The 21,125-nt window shown below is 43.0% G+C and overlaps 1 protein-coding gene across 2 annotated transcripts in view; it reads left to right on the top strand.

Annotated features, from left to right (window-relative positions):
• The window catches only part of asap1b (ArfGAP with SH3 domain, ankyrin repeat and PH domain 1b), a 46,282-nt gene that overhangs the window by 17,929 nt on the left and 7,228 nt on the right, over positions 1 to 21,125 (top strand). For both annotated transcript variants that reach the window (XM_063912894.1, XM_063912895.1), the window contains exons 3-21: positions 332 to 477; positions 2,065 to 2,139; positions 2,578 to 2,627; positions 2,816 to 2,945; positions 6,606 to 6,691; positions 8,251 to 8,326; positions 8,954 to 9,040; positions 10,010 to 10,110; positions 10,355 to 10,424; positions 12,461 to 12,548; positions 12,741 to 12,789; positions 14,923 to 15,089; positions 17,106 to 17,239; positions 17,440 to 17,531; positions 17,612 to 17,798; positions 19,464 to 19,549; positions 20,148 to 20,263; positions 20,354 to 20,421; positions 20,993 to 21,100. In XM_063912894.1, coding sequence (XP_063768964.1) covers positions 332 to 477; positions 2,065 to 2,139; positions 2,578 to 2,627; positions 2,816 to 2,945; positions 6,606 to 6,691; positions 8,251 to 8,326; positions 8,954 to 9,040; positions 10,010 to 10,110; positions 10,355 to 10,424; positions 12,461 to 12,548; positions 12,741 to 12,789; positions 14,923 to 15,089; positions 17,106 to 17,239; positions 17,440 to 17,531; positions 17,612 to 17,798; positions 19,464 to 19,549; positions 20,148 to 20,263; positions 20,354 to 20,421; positions 20,993 to 21,100 — 1,916 coding nt within the window. The remainder of the gene's footprint in view (positions 1 to 331; positions 478 to 2,064; positions 2,140 to 2,577; positions 2,628 to 2,815; positions 2,946 to 6,605; positions 6,692 to 8,250; positions 8,327 to 8,953; positions 9,041 to 10,009; positions 10,111 to 10,354; positions 10,425 to 12,460; positions 12,549 to 12,740; positions 12,790 to 14,922; positions 15,090 to 17,105; positions 17,240 to 17,439; positions 17,532 to 17,611; positions 17,799 to 19,463; positions 19,550 to 20,147; positions 20,264 to 20,353; positions 20,422 to 20,992; positions 21,101 to 21,125) is intronic.

Raw genomic sequence — 21,125 nt, 5'->3', positions numbered from 1 at the left:
TCAGATATTCCTGGTGGAGGAAGTTCACGTGGGTCTGATATTGTATTACTTGTGTACGTGCACTGATGAAGGACCTTTAAATTGTAGGAAGTAGATGTTAGAAGATTTAAAAGCCTTTTTTTTCCAGGTGTTTTGCATATTTCTGCTAGAGTTGTAAAGCTTTGGCGACCCACAGAGCCAACCATTACCTTGGTGACCGTTGCACCTGCAGCTGACCACCATCCAGACATGCAAAGGCCTCTACCAGTGCTAAGCATGCTAATCATCAGCCAGAGTTCAGGGCTAGTTAACTGACCAGTGGTTGAACTTTCTCCCGTGTTTCCAACAACAGACCACGTCCAGAATGAGGAGAACTACGCTCAGGCTCTGGATAAATTCGGCAGCAACTTCATCAGCCGGGACAACCCCGACCTCGGGACGGCTTTTGTCAAGTTCTCCTCCCTCACCAAGGAGCTGTCTGCCCTGCTGAAGAACCTGGTGAGTCCAACATGTCAGGAAAATGAACAGCTACAGAGAGTCTCCTTACATGGATAGAAAGAAGAAGAGAGTTTACTTTTTCCTGTCTCTACTTCTGTAAGTGGTTTAGGGATTTGGGTTTAAGGTTAAGATTAGGATTAGAGTAGAGATGAGGCTAGTAGTGTGTAAGGTCAGGAGGTTGTAAATGCTTGTATTCAGTCAAATTCCTCACAGAATAAAGGCGCCTTCAGGTTTCTCCACACTTTTAAAAACTGTAAAATTTGCCTACAAAGCCAGCGCTGTCATCTCATTTGGACGGTATAGCTGACTGCGGCTGTATCCGACTCCTTTGTGTATTTTTCCCCCCAGTTGCAGCTCTTATCTTCCTGCCGTGGATTTCCCCTGACGTTTCTGTTGAATAATGTGTCCTGTTTGAATCCTCTGTGAGTGATTGTTGTTGGAAGAAGAGCCAGTCGCCGCTCTCTCTCGCTCTCTTCCTGTGTGGCTGACAGCGAGATTAGACTCCGTAAATACACTCGGGCAGCACCAGGAACAACCGTGTGTGTGTGTGTCCTTAAGTATTCCTAAGTCATCCACCTGCTGCTGACACTACCTTCATATTTGCAAAGTGAAATGATCACCACTCTTTTCTCCAGTTTCCCTCGCTTGACTGTTTCTATTTTGAGTGTTTCATTGAGTTTTTTACACTTCGATATCCGCGCCCCTAAGGCTGCTGGTATGTGCGTGCACTGCAAATGAGAATTGATGAATTGCGCTTGTCCTAGATGTTCTACACGTGTTATCGACTTGAATGTAAGGATTTTATGGATGCATTCGGCCTAGTTGTTGCCGGCTTCATCAATGGAAATACCAGTTCTTTTTTTATATAATCATGCACTAAAAGACACACTTCCAGGATGTGCCAGACCGGCAGCCGGCCAGTAGAGGATTGATCTTGACGTTGGACATATGCAAGACAGGCACTTAAGAAGCACATTAGCGCCCATTAGGGGTTGTTTACTTCCTTGACCGTGTGTCTGTGTGGACTTGGCTAACAACAACAGGGACTTTAATGCTTAGTACTGTTGTAAATGACCTTGCTGATCCTAATGTTTAGAGCTGCTGAGCAACCCCGAGTTCTTGGCAACAAGCTTCAATAAACTAACTTGCACTTTTGCTATTATGTTTCCGATTACTTCGGTCAGCCGTATGAAGAATGTGTCGATGACTGCATTGTGGGTTAAAGGACAAGGCCGGCATGAGTTTTCTCCTTTAAAAGACAACAATTTGTTAATCCACCTTTCTGTACTTAACTCCCCTTCCATGTCTACGTTACTCAGACCCATTCCTATAAAGATGTAATCCTCTAAAGCTGCACTAATCAATATTGTATATTACCAACGGGTCAAATGACATGTCACCCAGTGTAGATCATTGATGTTTTTTTCTAAAAAAAACAATGGATCTCTGTCATAGAGTAATGAATTATGTGGAGCAGCACAAGCATTGCTCGACTGTGAGATGAGTTCAGCCTGTGTGATGTTATCTGGGATTTATTGTGGCAACAACTAATTATAAAGTATCTCTCCTCTCTGTGTCCTCTCACAGCTCCAGAGCCTCAGCCACAATGTCATCTTCACTCTGGACTCGCTGCTGAAGGGCGATCTGAAAGGAGTCAAAGGGGTAAGAGTTTCTGTAAAACGTTTTCTCTTCCTGACATTTTTCTTCCTTGGCCGGCCCCTCCCACGGCAAAGGCTTAGCAGCGAGAAAGGGGAAAATAAACGCCTCGTCAGCACATCTCTCTTTTAACCACTGTAAGTTGAGTGTATGCGCGAAGAGGCCACGGACACGGGGGAGAGCGCTCTGTTTAAAAGCTCACCCTGTAAATCTCATAGGAGCAAACACTGTCTTTGTGTTTTGCTTGAGGCGGGTGGCGAGTAACTGGGTCATGAACCGTTGTTGTTTGGGGTACAAGGAGGGGCGCGGTCGCTACGCCAGCCGTCCAGAGCATAAATCGTGAGGCATTTGTTGGAATTCTGGTAGCGATCCAACTCTGCGAATAACTCCGTCCCCACGGTGACCTCTCTGTTTGCTGACGCTTGTCCTCCTTTGTTCCCGCAGGACATTAAGAAGCCCTTCGACAAGGCATGGAAAGACTACGAGGCCAAGTTGTAAGTGGATAATTAAAGTTGCATATTTGCACCATCCAGCTCATTATAGAGTGCTGAATAATGAATCCAACAGGGTTTGTAATGTGCAGCAGGGTTGTTTGCGTCCGCCAGAACATATTGCATACACAAACCTACACCGATGATTTAAAAATACACAAGGTCAGTCATTATGCTCTCCTGTGTGACAGTACAAAGATCGAGAAGGAGAAGCGAGAGCACGCCAAGCAACACGGCATGATCCGCACCGAGATCACCGGGGCTGAGATCGCAGAGGAGATGGAGAAGGAGCGGCGTCTCTTCCAGCTGCAGATGTGCGAGGTAGGTTGTGAAATGAGTCTAAGCAAAAAGACAGCTTTCTCAGCAGGGATGAAGCATCATAGGAACCCAGCAGGTAGCCAGGGCCAGGTTACAGGTTAAATCCCCACAGCACAGCATTGTGTATCCTCTTTAATGATGCTATCTCTTTGCAAAATCGTTTCATATTATTATTCTGCCATTTGAATGCATTATTTGGACTGAATATGGCCGTTGTATATACTTTTTATCATGGCTCATGGCTGTCATGCAAATCAAACCACTTCTTAAAAGTGGTTCCACCTTCTTTGAAGCAAACTCGATTCCACTAACGCCAACGCAGTGCTATTTTTGGTTTGAACACCCACTTATTAAAATCATATATGTATATGTATGTAAAGTCTTCAGTACCAGCTGCATTTAAAGGGAATTTTAATCTTGAGTTGACTTTTTTTCTCTCAAGATAATTTGAATAATTTATAGAATATCTTTGAAATTCCTGCAGCTCCACATGTAGGGATTAGCAGCCCCAAAAGATACATTAACGTATGGACAACGAACGACTGTGTATAACATTAAACATCTCATGGCGAGGGATGAGTTCATATTTGAGCAGCTCAAAATAAAAAGTCAAACTGTTTGCCTTTTAATTTAAGTGTTTTCAGATGTTCTTCAAGTTCAGTGGACTTGTTTGCTTCTCAGCGTGTTGTGACACAGTTTGAGTTCTCTTCCGTATTATCGCTGAAAGACAAACACTTAAAGAAATCCGACCGTTAGACTTAAGTGTAAAACAAATGTGAGTTCTTTATGTGCCCAAGAGACTCCGAACAAACTGTTAGATCTCACTCTGCTTTGCCAAAGATCCTCTCTGGTGGTGGGTGGTGACGCCTACGCCTTGTTCACTGTTTTATCCTGTTAGGATTTTTGACTCAAATTACATAATGGGCCGATGCCGGTGCACTGCTGCTGGTTGTGTGAATTATTCACGACAGAACTTGCTGCAGTCCTTTTGTGGCCTGCCATGCTGAGCTGCCCTCCTCCAACAGTGACTAAGAGGTGTTTCTTTCGCTCACATTTCCCACCTGTGCTCACACTTTTTTAAATTCTGCCACAGAACAGGTTTTTAATCAAGTGAGGTTGATCTGAGAGAGTGGAAAACATCAAACAAGGGATACGGATAAGGAAACGACAGAAGAAAACCAAACTCGAGCCATGCTAACAGAGCTTAGTGCTAACATTGCAATGCTAACAAGGCCACACTGCCGATGCTAACATGCTAATGTTTAGCAGAGATAATGTTTGCACTAGCCTGGTTAATTATTAGCATAAAGTAAAGCTGCGGTTAAGAGATATTTCATTAGTTTTGCAGTATATGAGCTCAATCTAAACACTAAAGAACCTTAAAGTTTAAGTTAGAACAATGGATTTTGGGAAATTGGAATCTAATCTAAGAATGCGTATCATGTTTAAACTACATTAAAGCGAGCATGGAGCTGTTCAACCCACACAGTATCTTTGCCTTATGTCTGTCCCCATTTGACTCTCTGCCTCTTTATGATTTAAGAACATTTGCTTGACAGTCAGTGTATTGTACATTTTTGTAGCCCGCCTCCAGTTGATGTTGGATGCCAGGGTTGTAGCTCCCACGTTGTGTTAGCCCTGCCTTCCTCTTTCATTGGCTGCCTCATGTCCAGATTTGATTTAAAAAGTCTAATGATCAGCAGTTCTTTTCATGTTTGTGCTCTGACTTACAGTTTTGATGCTGAGTTGTTGTCCTCACAAGACTGCACGAGTCCTGTGAACAGTGCATGTTGGTGGTTCCAGGCTAAAAGCAGCAGACAAAAGCCCTTTGTGGTTTTGGCTGCTAGATACGGAACCAGCCTCTCTATAAATACTTAGTCGAATATGCGGTTTACAAAATCTTTAAATGGCTCTTTTATGTGAGCATAAATGAATCATTTCTATACATATATGATGTGTTTCAAGCGAAGTTAGGTGTTGAAATAAAATAGAAAACCAGATATCTCACCAGCTGCTGCTATATTTAAAGAGTCATTACTATTGAGCCTCTGGTCTGACCACCCACTTCAGAGAGTGGTTTGTTATTGTGCCATAGCCATATTTTTATCCTTTAATATCATTTGTTGAATTTGGATGTTGTAGCCATACATAATTAGTACCTTAATACGATTTTTTGGCATTTGATGTGAGGTTTTGTAGATTTTTCAAGGATTTTATTGGCTTAGTTTGAGAAACACCTTCATCATATCTGGTTACTTTATCCATTAACTTATTGTTTTCTTTTTTGAAAATGTACTTTATTGTACTAAGGTTTACAAGCTGAAGCAATTACTTTTTTGTGATCAATTAACCATTTGAGTCTTTGTATTCAAAAATGCCAAACACTATCTGATCCCAGTTTTCCATATGTTACGGTTTAAGAATTCCTCTATTCTCTTTTGACATAACTGTTATTGGAAATCATTTTCAGTTACAGCCTAACAAGATGGACAGTATTGATACTGTAATGCAAAAATGGAATGCTATCATTCAAGATTTCATCCTCATTTCACATTAATACCTTCTTGAAGGTGAAACGTTTATTTAATCTGACGTAGTTTTGTGTTATGTCATCCACAGAGTTATGTGACTTATCTCTAAACCAATAAAAAGAGGAGACATTTCCTAAATCAACAGTCATCATAAAATGACTCCCAGCGCTGCTGCTGTGTGAGGGCGAGTAGCTGCAGTCAGTGGTACAATCTGTTCATCCCACTTAACCTCATTTCTCCGTGTGTGCGTGCACTCTCACGCTCTCTCCCTCTCTTATGTTACTCAATCACCAGATTACTGGATGCTCTCACTCTCTCACCCTTTTCAGCGTGCTGCTTTATGTCCTGCTCAGACACGGCGATGCTGCTCGCTCGCACAAAAGAGTCCGAACACGCACTTGCTGCAGTGCTCTCCGAAACACTGAAGCCGCACAGGGCTCAGACAAAATGTGGATAATCTCCCATCCAACGGCCACTGTCAGCCAGACAAAGGGACAGCACATGCATGCATACACACGTATACACACATACACATGCACTCATGCGTACACATGCATCCACGCACGTGATGTAAGGAGCACATTGAAACAGCATATTGGCGTCGGAAGCTTTTGTGTGGGTGATAAAATCTTGCCATGAAGCTAAAAGGGGTCTGACTCCGGATTGCCACGATGTAGGATTAGCTCACATTATTATGTATTTGTTCGTTTGGTGGGAGCCCTGTCTGAAGACTCCGTGTTTGTTTTCCGACACTCAGACTGAGCATGCCGTCTCCAAAGCACTTCCTCTGGAGGCTTTTCTCTCTTTTTATGATGCAAATGTCAAATATCATCCTTTTTGAATCTTTTTTTTTAGATCAAGGCGGTATTTTCCTGTACTGCAAGTGTGTTTCACCACTTCAGTCCCAGCTCCCGGTGTCAAGGCAGTCATGGCTCGTACATCAAAGCTTTCACAAAGCACTCAGACGCGATTATCATAATGCAAAGTGTTCATACTCTTATGTGTCTATGGCAAGGCAGAAACATCTTTATTCTCTGTGTAACCGCTCTGCCACATTATACCTCATTAAACCCAAGAAAAAAACCATTCCTGCTTCCAACTCCTGGCTGAACTCTGCACTTCTCTTTTGCAGTACCTGATCAAAGTAAATGAGATCAAGACCAAGAAAGGAGTGGACCTCCTCCAGAACCTGATTAAGTATTACCACGCTCAGTGCAAGTAAGTACCACCTTAATCCCCCTGAACCCAAATGTGTTAGGCTCCCCTGTTGTGTGCATCACACCCACTTAGAAATATCTCTGGAAATACGTCTGTCTCCGTCTTTGCAGCTCTTTATGTCAATTCTCCTGTATGATTCACAGACCTTGAGGGTGCGCACTTGGGTGTATATATAGCTCTCATAAATATGCACAGGTCATCATCCAGATATGTTCTGACAGCTGTGGGGTTTGGTGGGTAAATAAGTGGGCGCTCTCTCCGTGCCAGAACCGCAGCTCACGACGGCCCGTGACAGAATGACAAATCTTCTCGTGCTGTTGCTAGGTCCTGTCATAACACCAGGACAAAACAATATACTTCCCCATGTAATCTATTCAACCTGGGCCTTGATCGATCGGAAAAAGGAGCAGCGGTGACGGATTAGCGGCAAAAATGCAATCGATGTAAACCTGAGGGATAAATGACTTCTCGCAACCATAACAAGAAAACAGTTTGTGTTTATTTTGGCGTCTTTATTCAACAAATTAGGGACGGCAATTAACTGAAAATGGTATTTGACAGCTTGGCCCAAGGAAGCATAGACACTTTCTCTCTAAATAACATCCCAACATTAAAAATATATGCAGGAAAGGAAAGTAGTGAATTCCGTAGGTGTTTGTTTGCCAGAATTCAATTGAATTATGACACAAAGACATTCTAGACATGCTCAACTGCCTCAAAATGAATTGCATCGGGTTGAACTGTGCAATGGCAGTCTGTGAGGTAGAAATAAAAAGTGAGCCACCAGAATAATGAAACTAGATCATCATATGTGCATCAATAGAGCAGGTATGTGAACGGGCAGGTTAACCAGGAAGCTGCTGTGCAGTTTGCAGGACTGGGACTACTTTCTGTGCTTATTAGAGAACATTTTCCTCTTTTTAATGAGCATTATTCCTATTAGGGTCTATATTTCCAGAGGTGGTGGGTAGAATGCCAAAAGTTATAACTTATAAATGTATAAAAGCAACATGTGAATGAAAGTTGACTATACCTGAAGAATACTTTCACTAAACATCCTTGGACTTGACGTGGGCGCTAGATGGTGGGAGGACAGAAAGTGGGATCCTCAGTGCTCAGATTAAAAGCAAACAAGCCGAGGAGATGAATGACAGAGAAAGTAATGAGCGGAGGAAAGGAGCGGTGGGCAGGGGGATGGAGGAATGGAGGTCATTAGCTGTGATTTGTGGCTACAGCTCCGCATCGAGGTGTGTTGCGCCGACAGATCCGTGATGGATTTCAGGATGTGCTAAGCACCTCTGCAAATCTACTGTGGACACGGCCAGCCTCCATTTCTGTGCCAAGACCCAAAGGCGAGATCAAGCCGAGCTATACATTAAACATAAACTGCACCATTCCCCACCCCCCCACCTCTCTCTCTCTCTGTGTGACCTTCAAAGTGGCCCAAAAGTCTAACACCTGACATTTGTGACAAGTAGTAATCCCCATAAATGAATGACTTCTCTCTCAAATGGATTCCAGTGCATGTTAATGTCACATTTACCTTTTTTATTCTCCAGTTTCTTCCAAGATGGCTTGAAGACAGCGGATAAGCTGAAGCAGTATATTGAGAAGCTGGCAGCTGATCTCTATAATGTAAATACCTTTTCTTATCTTCTTTTATTTTGTCATTCGACAGAGGATCAAAGATTTTTTGATTTGTCAAATATATTCAACTTAAAGTCCACTTACTAGCTATTTCCTGAAAGCCTCTCTTATCGAGCCGGTTCATTTTTGCTAAAGACATTAAGTGGTTGACTTTTTTGTGTGTCCAAGGTCAAGAATGAAGTATATTCAGTGTATAAATCCAATACAAGTATTTGCATTATGGCCCATAACAGAATTGACTAGGTGAAAGTGTCAAGCCTTCAGAATCACTTGAGGAAAGAGAAGGTTATGTTGTGCCTATAATAACACATTGAGAGCCTACACTTCTCCCCAACATTTCTTTTATAAAGTCCTGCTGTCCTGAAGCAGCAGTTTTAAAGCCCCTGCAGTTCTCACGAAAGGGGAAGTAGCACATCTTCAGCAACTGTCATGACTCACCTGGAAACTTCACATGTAAACAAAAGAAAGCAAGAGAAGGCTGTAACTTTATTTTGTAGCAGATAAATCCATTCTTGGTATTTACACGAGGCATTTTTATTAGCACAATAAACATCCCCCTGTAAACACAGCTAGTAATCTTTTGCTGTGGCTCAACTTTTCATTTGTTTTCCTCAGATCAAACAAACTCAGGATGAGGAGAAGAAGCAGCTGACTGCCCTGCGTGACCTGATCAAGTCCTCCCTCCAGCTGGACCAGAAGGAGGTAGGCACGCCACATTCTCACACACACACACACACACACACACACACACACACACACACACACACACACACACACACACACACACACACACACACACACACACACACACACACACACACACACACACACCTGGCCAAATTTAAACTTGTAGCAGGTGGAAATCTTAACAAGGCCAGCCCAAACCGAGCCATATAGGGCAATGGCGTTCACTTACACAGCCGTATCGCTCCAGGTGCCACACAGATTTTTTTTGTTAGACACATTCTTTCCACACACCTCCTCTCACCCTGACCACCACCAGGTTTGGAGCTTGTCTCCTGCAGCACAGAGCGAGTGCCCAGTGCTGTACCATGCTGGTAGCCAGTGTGTGGTCGGCTTTGCTGGTGACCAGTGTTGTGCCTCACTGGCTGCTCAGTGGAGAGCCACTCACTGCCCGACTTAATCACATCATCCTTAAACCACCGCCAACCCCGGATTTACTCATAAACATAGCCTGGTTTCTCGCACATTCACTCCCTGCATGTTCACATTTAATGTTCACTTCCTGTAGCTTCTCTTGCTAATATCACCCACGGTAAGCACGACATTGAGGTTTAACACATGCATATTGTGGATTTGATGGTACATGGGTGGGCGGCACACTTTTTCACACCGGACGCCTTGCACCTGAGATTGGATCTTTCACACCTCTCCCCTCTATCTCCCCCCTTTCTGCCTTCTGCTTGTCTGGAATCAAGTCTAGAAGAGTAAGTTCTGGTGCATGTTAGGCATGCTGACCTCTGTCTGTTCAGTTGTTTCAGAGCATGCCTTTATAGATGTCCTTTTCTTGTTAGCCCTTTGGTTTAACAATAGACCTTGTGGTTTGATGTTTAAGTATCAGTGTGTTTGTGCGTGTGCTGCATGTCCTCCAGCAGAGTCTCTGGGTATAACTTGTGTTTAACGTCGTTGTTTTGTGTGGATTTCGCTCAGGACTCGCAGAGTAAGCAGGGTGGCTACAGCATGCACCAGCTGCAGGGAAACAAGGAGTTTGGCAGTGAGAAGAAAGGCTACCTGCTGAAGAAGAGTGATGGGTAAACCGCAAACACAACCATTATTCCAAACACTGTAGAGTCCATCCATGAATCAGAATCAGAATTCACTCTAATGTCGAACAAGTTATCACGTACAGGGAGTTTGCTTTGGTAAACACCGTAAGAGGAAGTAGAATGTAAACAAGAGCTTGTAGCATTAGCTTTGAAATGTAGCATCTTTAAACGTATGAGCACATGACAAGTCCTTTCCTAATGAGCCCCCCCCCCCCATTCTTTTTTACAGACTGAGGAAGGTGTGGCAGAGGAGGCAGTGCTCAGTGAAGGGGGGCATGCTCACCATCTCTCATGCCACAGTGAGTACCAGACAGACACACACACACGGTGCTGATCAAACGGAGAACATCATGTGGGGAGGTAGTGTTGGGCTTTCTCAATCTGGAGGCTGGCAGTGTGGAATTGACATAGATGGGTTGTCATGGCAACCCCAGCTCTCTCTCCCCCCCTTTCTCGCCGCCCCTCCCCCCCCCCTCTGCCTGTTGCGCCTGGGTGACTCATCTGAGAGCAGTGTGAGCGTACTGTATGCTGGCACGTCTGAGGGCTCTGTGCCGCTCCGTGCAGCTGCAGCGGCGGCGTCCCTGCGAACCCGAACACTGAAATCACATCCCAATAAACTCCGCAACACTTGCTGTGATTTTAAAACCTCCCACTGTGTCTGAAATAAAGACCGAGGAGCTTAGCACAATCCCCAAGTTTAGCTAATTGTGGCAGAGCAGTGGCAGATGTCTCATCAGGCGAAGACAGATCCAATTGTTGACTTAAAGAAAGAAACAGGAGGTGTTTCATTGGATTTTGTAATTAACGAGTTACGGTCTGGCTGTGTTCCCCTAACAGTCACTTTAATGCTGTCCAATTCAAATATATATAATCACAAATATTGTTCAGAAGATAACAATCTCCCTGATGTTTACAAACCAACAAGTTAAAGCTTTATTTTTCTCATACTGCCTGTGCTGCAGCACCTCACTCTCTGTCTGAAACCAGAGTCTGCTCTGACTGGTTAGCTGGCTAGCTCTGTTGTGATTAGTCAACCGCTTATAGATCTCCTGCCCCTTAACCTATCACGTACAATGTGCTGGAAGCTCTGGTAGTGATGTCCCTCTGTTGTGAAATTTGGGATTTAAGGCTTTGCACAAAAACCTATATAACACGCTACAGGAAAGGGAAAACAACAAAAAGCAGAATATGGCCGATTTAAGTACTCCTTATCACTTCCCCATCTGAAAAAAAACCAAACGCAATAATTCTATCAACATCATTCAAAGTAAAAGGACTTGATGGACATTATTGAGGACACGGAACGCTTTTTATAAATGCTTTATCATTGTAATAAACAACAAATCTGCTTAGTTTATGAATGAATGCACACAACAATAGACACAAAGTTAAATGTATCCCAAATATTACACAAATTATTATGTGCTCTATTCAGATTTAGCTTTTCATTGGTGTGGTTTATGCAGTGTTAGATTGTTAGCACGATTGGAACTTTCCCACAGCTGCTGCATCATACATCTTCACACCTTTTGTGTTTGCTTCAACCTCAGGGGAAGTGGTTTGTCTCTCATACGGTATGCTATGAAAGGCTTCTTATTGTCTGCCGTACAATCACTCGCGTTGTGTTACTTTTGGTGGATAAACGAGATCTTTATAATAATTTCTTTCCGCCCGAAGGCTCTTTAAGATCTTATTTCTCTGGGCAGAACTCGTGGCAGCTGAACTCTAGGTGACTCGTGTTGACATGGCGGGTTGCCAGCAGGGCAGCCGAGCTCCACGGCTCATCACAGCCTGTTAGCATTTCATTAGCACGTGCCCCGGCCCCGCCTCCGCCCGTCACTGGCAGGGGACAATGCTCCGTATACATGTGCCAAGTGGGTCCATTATTACAGTACACAGCAACAGGCATCCTGGGTTCAACCTGTGTGACACAATTCTGTAACTTGTTAATATACAGATTACCTCAAGTATATGTTTGCATCACAGCTGTAGTGTTGATAGATAAATAAAGAGAAAAAACTATATTTTTGTTGATAAATCATGTAAATCCTTCATGTGTTTTTTTTAATTGAATTGAATAGTCTGTGTACCATGTGGAAGCTAATGAAAATACCGATCATTTGGTGTCTGCTGCTTCTCAAATATGATTATATTTGCTGAGTTTTTACTATAAGAAGGAATAAAAAGCCTTTTGAAAATCATCTTTGTCTTCGTTAAATCGAGATTTTCCGACATTTAAAAGAACAAAACCACACTGACTTTATTTTTTAGTAATTTTTTGTGTTTATACTCCCTTTCTGTTTTTTGTGAACCTAAATCTGTCTTCGCTCCACAGTCCAACAGGCAGCCAGTCAAACTGAACCTCCTCACCTGCCAGGTCAAGCCGAGCACCGAGGACAGGAAGTGCTTTGATCTCATTTCTCGTAAGTCTTAAATGTGTTTCGTGTTAGTTATATACATCAGTACGAGCTATGAGAATTGTGGAGGAAGAACAGACTACTTTTAGGCTGTGAGGAATTTGAATAACATGCTGTACGCTGTCAGTTGCTTCTGGTATTATAAAATGCAAGATAAGAAATTTGCTTACTTAGCTCCATTGTTTCTGTGTTCAACAGATAACCGGACATATCATTTCCAAGCAGAAGATGAACAGGAGTTTGTCATGTGAGTACCATTGTTGTGTTTTAAGTTTACCTGTCCCTGCAGAAGCTTCTCACATTAAGTCAATGAGTTCGTCACCTAATGCTTTTTATTAATGGAGGGGTTGCTTCGCGGTACCAGAGAGACTGTTGAGAGTGGGTGGCAGAGGCAGAGGACAGCAGTGGAATTTGTGTTAGACAGTCATTCGGGGCACTGTAACCTCATACTGCTGTTTCCCATGCCGTCATACACACGACACAAGTGCTACTAGTAGAAGTCAATCTTGTAGTAAATATTGTACGTAGACAAAAGGTGGTTGTTCTGGTTCCCTCTCTTGAATTGAATCGACGTTATATGAAACAATAAGTGAAACATGATTCTGATTACTGCAGATTAATAGGTAGTATGGTAGTTAGCTAACCAAACAGCTAGTTTGGTCTGCTTGTTTATTGACCTGCAAGTAGATCCCAATGCAGTTAGAAAAATAGGTCATCCAGGAAACTCATCATTATGTACGTGGGGCTTGGTCTCCATGTGCTGGACCCAGGTTTGAATCCAGCCTGAGACCATTTGCAGCGTCTAGCTCCCCTTTCAACACTCACTTAAGTAAAGGCACGAAAAAATTCAAACAAGTAAATAAAATGTAAATCAGGGGGTGCACTTTTTCTAAATGAAATGTAAGGGCAATGCTAAATGAAATATGTAGCTAATATTGAAATTGTAATAATGGTGTTATGTTTGTTCATACAAATAATAATTTGTGGAGATACAAAAAACCTAAGTCATTAATTCTCAGAGAAACACACAGAATTATTAAAAACCTAACTTAATGCGATCATAGGGAATCTTTTTTGAACTGCCTCGACTAAAATCTCTTTTCTAACTGTCTTTGAATCGTGGTACGATGCCTTGCTGTGGTTAAACACTGTACCTCCATGTACTCGTGTTCCTTTGGGATTCTGCTTGCTGCTCCTTACTGCTGCTTCCGTCACGCACTTCCAGCAGCAGCAGCAGCAGCAGCAGCAGCAGCAGCAGCAGCACCTTCAGGGGATTTTCCATTAAATATTTAGTATTCCATAGGGCTGCTGCTTTGTGCAATCACGCTCCCCCTCAATTAGGCTGGGAGCATATTATAATGCATCACATAAGTAAACACAAATGTAATCTTGAAAAAAAACAAAAGAAAACCTCAATTTCCCTCGGGATAAATAAAGCTTCTTGAATCTTGAATCTTGAATCTTTGGCGCAGCATCTGTACTCCTACGCAGCTGTGGATTCAAACATCTTGTTTCTCACACATATACTGTAGATAAGCAGACAATCTCACACTCGCTTTATGTGCCCACTCGTTGTCTGGCTTCTGCCTTTGAAGAAAGGGTTGAGTGACAATGACTGGGGAAGTGCTGACATGAGGCTCATGTAGCCCAGTGTGTGTGTGTGTGTGTGGTTTGTGTGTGAGGGCCAGTTCCGTGGGGATGCTGCAGATGCAGATTGTGTGTTGCACAGAGCTGCAGCTACATCAGTTCCTATGTGTGTGGGAAATTATAGATGCACGTGTTTTTTCAACCTTTTTAAAGTAAATACATCTGTGAACTCAAGATAGAAAAGGGAATTGATCCAAAATGAAAATTTCAAATGTAAATTAATTCATGTTGTTATATAGACTATACATCTTTGATGCATTTTTGGTTTATAAATCCATCATATTGGAAAGATCAATTCTCCTCTGGATCCGATATTTGTCTTATCAAGCCCAAAATAACAAATAATAACCTGTTAGCTTTCATAACCTATTTTGTGATTTATTTTCTTTTATAGAGAAATGATAAGCCAATTGTCAGGAATAAAATGCCAAATAATGATAAACTTATTCATTTTTAGGACGTTTTTCAAGAAAAAATGCCAAATATATCCCAAATGTTTCAGTTGAATTCCGGACAAAACAATACATTTATGGGAATTCTAGAGTTTAACGTAATTGTGATGGCCATTTGTCCTAATATTGCCATTTTATAGACCAAACAATAAACCTTATTGCTTAAATAATCCTTTGTTTGCTTCATGTCTGGTGGTGTTTTATATTTAAGTAAAATAAGTTTGCAGCTGTGCCTAAAAAATGCATTGAAATGATGATGTTTAATGTGTCCCCCTGTGCAGCTGGATCTCGGTGCTGACCAACAGCAAGGAGGAGGCCCTGAACATGGCGTTCCGTGGCGAGCAGAGCAGCGGAGGCGAGGACGGTTTAGAGGATCTGACTAAAGCCATCATAGAAGACGTGCTGCGCATGCCGGGCAACGAAGTGTGCTGCGACTGCGGAGCTGCAGGTGTGTACGGCTGCAGAGAGGACACACACATACACACACACCCTCATCCTGCTTTGTGCTTTGTCATCCCTCTCCCTGTTACATGAGAAGACGAACGCCTTCACTTCACTTCCTTTTTTTCCGCTGCGTGCAAATGTTTTTTTTCATTTAATGCCACACCGATCTAGATTTATTTTTGCAATGTCACGGCTGCCCTGAACTCGGTGTCCTTCAGTTAGATAGAAACAGAACAAGCTACAAATCCCCCTGCTGCAGCCTTTAGAAAAGTGTGCGCGTGCGTGTGTGTGTACTAGCGTTGTTAGCATTCAGGACACAACCTGATCCTCATACTCCCCCACATTAGGAAGCAAAGACTCAGCACTCAGGAGTGGCGTAGACATTCAGGCCCTCTGACACACTCACACACACATTTTCTGCTTTCTAGCTTCTTTCCTCTCAACAAAAACACACGGCAGCTCACCAAGCGTCCAACCATTTCCATGCTTTGAGAAACATCACCATTACATCATGTTGTTACATAAGCTACACACACTCCGGCGACCCCTGCAATCTGCAGAGGGGGGGGGGGGGGGGGGCACTCTGTCATGTCTGTATTCTTGTTGCTGGGTCCATTCATGTGCCGTACACAATGCCTGTTCCAGATGTGGGTTCAAGCTCTGCTTCCTGTTTGATTCCTGCTTCCTTTGTGCCTAAAATTAACATCACGCTCACAAGGTCGTGTTAATGACATTCCACCTCTTTGTTCCCTCTACGTCTCCGTCTCATTTCATATTCTCCCAGGACCGGCCCCTATAAGACCTAGCGTTGCAGCTTTAGCATTAAGCAGCTATAGAGGTCACCGTGTTTCAGCTCATCATGCCGAACAATGCCCCCTGACCCATCACCAGTTCGCATCTGTTCATTGTGAAATGTGTGTGCGTGCCTTCTGCTGTTTTCTTGAGGATGACTCATCTGTATTTGGGATGCCTCTGACGTTTCCACCGGCGTCTGCCTGGTGTTCATTTGTCCGATCCACAAGGAACAAGATCCCCCGGCCTCACAGCATCAGCGAGCTCACAACCATCCGGCTGAGCTCGGCGTTTTAAAGCTTGCTTAAATCTCCCAGATTGCATCAGAACATCAGGCGGTGATGCCGGTCAATAGCAGCGATTTAGAGGGCGCTACATCACAGCGGGCACGTGCCGTTTGCTTGGCAGCCGTTTACACAATGAGCTCTGTCTCTCTCCTGCAGTATGACGTTATGTAGTCACTGTTAGTGCCTATCACAGTCCTCTAGTGGATGAAAAGACAGTTGTTGATGGACAAATAAAAACATTAGAGGTAGTTAGTGCTCATTTATTTGAAAAGAAAATGTAATATCTCAAAATATTCATCTCTAAAATCAGGTTTTTGTTTCAAGACTAGCAAAATGGTAAAAAAGGTTCAGTAGTGACGATAAACCTTGCATTTCTAGGCCTCGTTTTTTTTGTGTGTATTTATTTTACTACAACAGATAAAAGAGCATATTTAGAGACAGCAACTGTTCACAGCACAGTAAAGTTCTCCAGCGCTAAATGTAAAGATTGTTATCGTTCCACTCAAAAAAGGGTAATAGCTTCTGTCAAGGCTCGACATTTTTCTCCCAAGTTTTGCAATCATACAGGAATAAATCAGATGTAGTGATGCTGAGAAAACCAATTTCTGTCCTGACAGCAGCCTTAAAGAACCAGAATACAGTGCAGGCACACAAAAAGGTTTTCAATGAATCGCAGAACTGAGAAAAAAACGTGTTTGTTCTTAAAAAAAACCTTTCTGGGGCTTTTAGGTGGGAGTAGAGATAGGGATGACATGTCTGCTTTGGAGCTTTCAGCGATACCCAGTGCAACTTAAATCAAAATCTCATTTCCTATTCTGTATTCTGTGCAATCTAAGGCATAAATCCAACTTTGAATATACTTCCACCTTATGTTCATCCACTGGAACCACACACTGTAGATTATGGAGGGCATTAACACAAATCTTTCTGGTGTTTTATAGATCCTAAATGGCTTTCCACCAACCTTGGGATCCTGACCTGCATCGAGTGCTCTGGCATCCACCGAGAGATGGGGGTCCACATCTCCCGCATCCAGTCCATGGAGCTGGACAAGCTAGGAACCTCAGAACTCTTGGTGAGTCAGAGAGGCTACCGAGGGAATAAATAGCCTCTTTTTTTTTAAGGCAGCGGTCCACACCCTGAACTATTTCCATCTCGAGTGAAATATTACCAATAATGAAAGAGGAGTGGAACGGATTTGATTCTTAAAGCAGCAGAGGTACATGGGAATACTTCCTTGCTATTGTGTCCTAATCCTGTTTTTCTTTCCCCTAGCTGGCCAAGAATGTAGGCAACAGTAGTTTCAATGAGATCATGGAGGGGAACCTCACTACCCCTACACCAAAGCCCACTCCATCCAGTGACATGTGAGTACTCTCTGAGCTGCCTGAAAACTACATTTATTTAACATGCAGACAACGGACTGAATTCCTCTCCTCGACCACAGGACGGTGAGGAAGGAGTTCATCAACGCTAAGTATGTGGACCACAAGTATGCGAGGAAGACGTGCACATCTGCGTCCGCTAAAATGATCGAGCTATTCGAGGCCGTTCAGTCCAGGGATCTGCTGTCCCTCATCCAGGTCTACGCAGAGGGGGTGGAGCTGATGGAGCCGCTGCCCGAGGTTGGACCGGTGAGTCCTTTTAGTTTATGGGTATATGTATGGAGCCTAAATAATCAGATCAACCTATAACAAAGAACGTCTTGTCAAGCACATCATTTCACTTTCTTACTGAGTGCTTAATCAGGATATATCTACCTGTTAGCTAGCAGTCGCTTATTCACACATCTAGTTGTTACGGAGCAGCATTAATCTACATTTTGAGTCATGTTTTTGTCCAACTGGCAAATATAAGTCCAATATTCACTTTCTTTTGGCTTGGTTTATGGTCTATACCATCTTCTAAATAAAAAACGTTGACTCTTTAGCCGCTAAATGCACAAACTGTGCCTGTCTGCTGTTTTGTGCTAAACAGGTAGTAGGCAGTTGGTTTTACAAGCTTTTTATCTGGAAACAGCTGCCTTCTGCGGCCAAATTGACAGCCACGAGAGTGAAAACGTTTAAATTAAAGATAGTTAAGCAATGAAAACTGTTGAGAGGAAGGTCTGTTGATCATGGTAACTAGTCGGCAAACAATGAAAAACAATTCATGTGGATATTCCCATGAGTGTCTTAGATATCTGTTCATATTTTTAGGATTTATACTTCTGACAAAACAAGCAGTTTGAATACATTGGCTTGGGGGTCATTTTGGCTCCATAACGACCTCCTCCCATAGCATCGTCACCCATAGCTACAGTTTATATCTTTCTAATCACACACCATGATCTCATACTGGACTACAAAGCCCAGAAATGTCCCTCTCAGATCTCTACACGTGTTACTGCAGTGGATCATCACATTTCTACCAGTTTGTGAATTATAGGTGGATAAAAAAAAGGGTGTATCACTAACAGCTGGAACATTTAGAGTCATCTGGATATCTTCACCAGCAGGTGGTGATATCCGGCAACCTTCATCACATTCTAGAGCATCATCTCATCGGAGTTAATTTTTAATCCGATGACGACATCTGCGGCAGCGTAATACATGTCTCTGTTTTTCATCCTGTGGTTCAAGCCTCTTTGTGTCTTTGCACCGCTGGATGAGGCATAAATGAAATCTGAATAACAAGAGGTGGATGGTGAGAATGCCTCAGCGTGAACAGCGCAGATGATCAGACTTAATCTGACATAAATGGGTCAAGGTTTTATAACACAGATGTGGTAGTTCTCCTAATGAAAAATGAAGTGTACAATGCAGCAGCAGAATTAAAGAGGATATGGTTTGGTGACAGAGGGAGCCGCTGCTGTCTGCGCTATGAAGTCTGACTCACCGATATCTGATCTGCTGTTCTCAGTACCTCTGAATGGCTGCTGACAGCACGCTGACATCCCACTCCCCCACATAACCAGATGCATCCAGAGAGGCTGTCCATATCTGTCCTATAGATGCTACCACATATACAGCACATATATCCCTTACTCCGGTATATTTAATCATCTGTCGCCATCTTTAGAACTGCATTTACTGAACGGACATCTTGATCTAGTTATAGAGACATATGTTATTATTGCAAGATACTGGCAAATTGTTCAAATCCAAGCCTTGCCTGCTGAAATATTGTTTTTAGGAGCCATTTTGTTTACTGCAGCTTGTTTAAATGCTGAAAGAGACGCAGACAGGGAGAGAATACAGAATGGAGGCTGCACAAGATTGTCTCACCGCATCTTTGCTGTGTTTGATGGCCCCCTGCAGGAATCCGGAGAGACAGCACTGCACTACTCTGTACGGACTGCTGACCAGACCTCCCTGCACTTGGTGGACTTCCTTGTGCAGAACAGGTATATTGTTCAGTCATTTTCAGCAACCAAAAACCCCCAACATTTTATTGCATAATGATGTGAATTTGTTTAGTTTTTTCATGCTGTGTTCAAAGCTGTCAAATGGTCTATAAACACAGTAGAGATAAATGAAATAAACAACAGTTTTGTGGAAACACGCAGTATCTAATATGCTCTGTGTGTTTGCTGTGAGTCTTTCTTGTTCGGTGCTTCGCTCTGAACTAAAGCAGTGGACGTGCAGAGGAGAGCTTAGCGCTGCACGGCTCAGCTCATATTCCCACAAGGCAAACAGAAATGGGTCAAGCACTTGTTTGCTGCCTTTAATTTATTCCCTCTCTTTCCAATTGTTTACCCACCACTGCTCCGACTGCACACACAAGACGTGGAACCCTCTCATTAATTAATAGCTGCGCTCATACGGTGTCATGCCTAGCCCTCATTATTTAAGACGTATGCCCTTTATAGAGAGATTATTTCCCTGCTGGCATTGTTAAAGCAATCGAATGGGAAAGACTGTTTTTAAATATCCTGTTTTCTCTCGTGCAAAATCCCTGGATCTGGTAACCTGTGTCATGACTTTGTGTGTGTTTTCTCCCAGCGGTAACCTGGATAAGCAGACAGAGTGGGGCAACACCGCCCTGCATTACTGCAGCATGTACGAGAAGCCCGAGTGCCTCAAGTTACTCCTGAGGGGCAAGCCGGCGACGGATATCAGTGAGTCACTAGCCCAGGTTCATCCTCTCGTTAAAGCCATGTTTACGCCAGACTCCTAACTGTTGATCATCGCTCCCTCTTCCCCTTCAGCCAATCAGAACGGAGAGACGGCGCTGGATGTTGCCAGGCGACTGAGGAACACTCAGTGCGAGGAGGCAGTAAGTGCAGCCGGTGGTTTTTGGACAGCACAGGGGTTTATAACGCTCTAAAAAAAAATAGAATAAAACAAAATCACATATAAATGAAGTCAATGGTTGTGTAGTAGAGATTGTGCTTGATTTCACCTTTTGTCAGTGACATAATTCAGAACACTAGATGGCAGTCAGAGGTCTGTTTCCAGCCTCGGGCCACAGTGACAGCAGAGTGGAAGTAATGGTGGATGTATGTTCATTATTAAAGCTCTTATGACCATGCAGACAAAAAAGAAGCTATTTTTAATGCAGTAAAAAATAAAAAATCTCAAATAAATATATTTTTACAGTCTTTGCACATTGAACACACGGGGGATGTTGTAACTTAGTCGTAGCTGCATACTGGTCAACGTACCCATTAAAAAGAAATGTTTTAACTAACCCTGACTTTACATATTTTGCGCATTCCTTGTAGGATATTTATATTGGCAGCCAAATTAAATTTCACTTCTTTATATTTTTTCCATTCAAAATGTTTGGAATAGTCTCTTTTTAAATGTAACTGATGAACATGTGTATTTGTGTGTGTGTGTGACAGCTGGTGCAGGCTGCAGAGGGGAAGTTCAACCCTCACATCCATGTGGAGTACGAGTGGAGCCTCAGACTGGAGGAGATGGACGAGAGCGATGATGACCTTGATGATAAGGTTCGATCTGAGCATCGCATCCAGT

The sequence above is a fragment of the Eleginops maclovinus genome, chromosome 21 (genome assembly GCF_036324505.1).
Source record: "Eleginops maclovinus isolate JMC-PN-2008 ecotype Puerto Natales chromosome 21, JC_Emac_rtc_rv5, whole genome shotgun sequence".
Lineage (NCBI taxonomy): Eukaryota > Metazoa > Chordata > Actinopteri > Perciformes > Eleginopidae > Eleginops > Eleginops maclovinus.
The sequence above is the reverse complement of the archived record's forward strand: the minus strand, read 5'-3'. Positions and strand labels throughout refer to the sequence as shown.